The 1,976-nt window shown below is 40.0% G+C and overlaps 1 protein-coding gene across 1 annotated transcript in view; it reads right to left on the reverse strand.

The window, feature by feature from the left end:
* Window positions 1-1,569: 1,569 nt before the first annotated feature.
* The window catches only part of LOC117102405, a 2,390-nt gene continuing 1,983 nt past the window's right edge, over window positions 1,570-1,976 (reverse strand). The window contains exon 2 of the mRNA XM_033242658.1: window positions 1,570-1,971. Coding sequence (XP_033098549.1) covers window positions 1,570-1,971 — 402 coding nt within the window. The remainder of the gene's footprint in view (window positions 1,972-1,976) is intronic.

Below are 1,976 nucleotides of genomic sequence, written 5' to 3' on the forward strand. Positions count from 1 at the left end.
GTCAACATCCGATCACCTCCTGAACAGGTTAGCCTAAACAAGGAACATCAACCTTAAACAATATCTCAATAAACTATACAGTACTATATAAATCCAACATTACCAACAAGCGTTAGAATTATAATTACAACAATCATCTTATAGCATCCTGAGTACCAATACTGATTAGGCCTAATCGACATAACCTCATAATTATGATCCTGGTCAGAGCCCAATCGCACGTTTCCCGTTCATAGTGTAGTAGGCCTAGTAATACACACAACGCACATCGGCCTCACCGTGTATGACAGTAATACCTAGCTAGGTCTAGGCCTATAATGGAGAGATACTCCCACCTCTTGTTATTGTAAACCAATTATCATCACTGCCCTACAAATTACTCTTTAGAACTTTAGAAACGGTCGAATAATATACCGTTTGCTACTGTCATTACACATACACAATCCTCATAGCAACACGATCATTAGGTGGTTCTGACAACTGGGCATTTCGCTGTGCGCCACCTATTTTCACTTACAAAACTCTACAGAAACGCAACCGTTTCTACACTCCCCCACAAATGAGTATATCTCATTTCTCCAGTTAAACTCTTTTTATTTTTATTTTTATTATTTTTATTTTATTTTATTTATTTTTTTACCAACTTTAACAACTTAACCTACGCAATGAACTACTTCTTTACTATACAGGAGCAGTAACCTTGACAAGAATATAACCCTCAATTTACTCCCACTGTTCTAACTTTATGAGCTTTACCACAGGGCGTTTGTATATTTTGTCATTTACGCACACATCTACCACTTTTACCCTGTTATCAACACTTGGGTACTCTTTCACTATTTTCCCAACTTGCCAGTCACCTCTTGGCAACTGGTTGTTAATCACTAAAACTGTATCACCCCTTTTTAGATTTTCACACTCCTTTGCCATTTACTCCTAATTTGCAAACTAGGCAGATACTCTGAGGTGAACTTCTTCCAGAACAAGTCCGCTATGACCTGGCTATGCTTCCATTGCCTTCTGCTTCTTATTTCCTCTCTTGGGCTGAATGCCACTGACGGCAATGCGGGATCTCTTCTCCCCATGAGAAGGTTGGGTGTTAGAGGGTTGCTATCCGAAACATCTGATGAGACATATCCTAATGGCTTTGAGTTTAATAGCCCTTCAATCTCCGTTACTACAGTTTGAAGTATTACTTCGGTTACTATTCTATCCTTCAAACAGCATTTTATTGTGTTTTTCACTGACTTGATTTCCCTCTCCCATATTCCTCTGAAATGTGGTGCTTCGGGTGGATTGAAATTAAACTTTACTCTCTGACTGGCCAATTTGGATTGCAGTTCGACACTCATTAACCGGAAACAGTCGTTTAGCTCACGCTCTGCCCCTTTAAAATTTGTTCCACAATCTGAATATAATTCAGCTGGAGTTCCCTTTCTAGCTATGAACCTTCTAAATGCCATAAGAAATCCATCGCTGTTCATACTACTTATAATTTCAAGATGGACAGCCTTAGTTGTCATACATTTAAAGATGACCCCCCATCTTTTCTCTCTGGATCTGCGAACTTTAATCATCATAGGGCCCCAGCAGTCCATTCCAGTGGAGTAAAATGGAGGCAACCCGATTCTTGTTCTTGCCTCTGGAATGTCTGCCATTTTTGGTACAGCTGGACTTTTTCTCCACCTGACAACTAACACATGTCCTGAGTATCGACTTGATTTTACTACGCCCTTTCAATATCCAGTAACGTCGTCTTATATAACTGAATACTTGCTCCACTCCTGTACCATGGTTAAAAACATTACTGTCTATTCTCTTTATGAGCAACTGTGTAATCCGATGACACGGGTCCAGTACAACTGGGTGCACCTCCATCTCCAGTTGATCATTTCTCTTTAATCGACCTCCTACTTGGATGAGCTCTGATTCCATATCGAATTGTGGGTCGAGATTTACCAGTTTGCTGCTCTTTG

Source organism: Anneissia japonica, unplaced genomic scaffold, assembly GCF_011630105.1.
Source record: "Anneissia japonica isolate Jap-2015-1 unplaced genomic scaffold, ASM1163010v1 scaffold287839_len198389_cov133, whole genome shotgun sequence".
NCBI classification, from domain to species: domain Eukaryota; kingdom Metazoa; phylum Echinodermata; class Crinoidea; order Comatulida; family Comatulidae; genus Anneissia; species Anneissia japonica.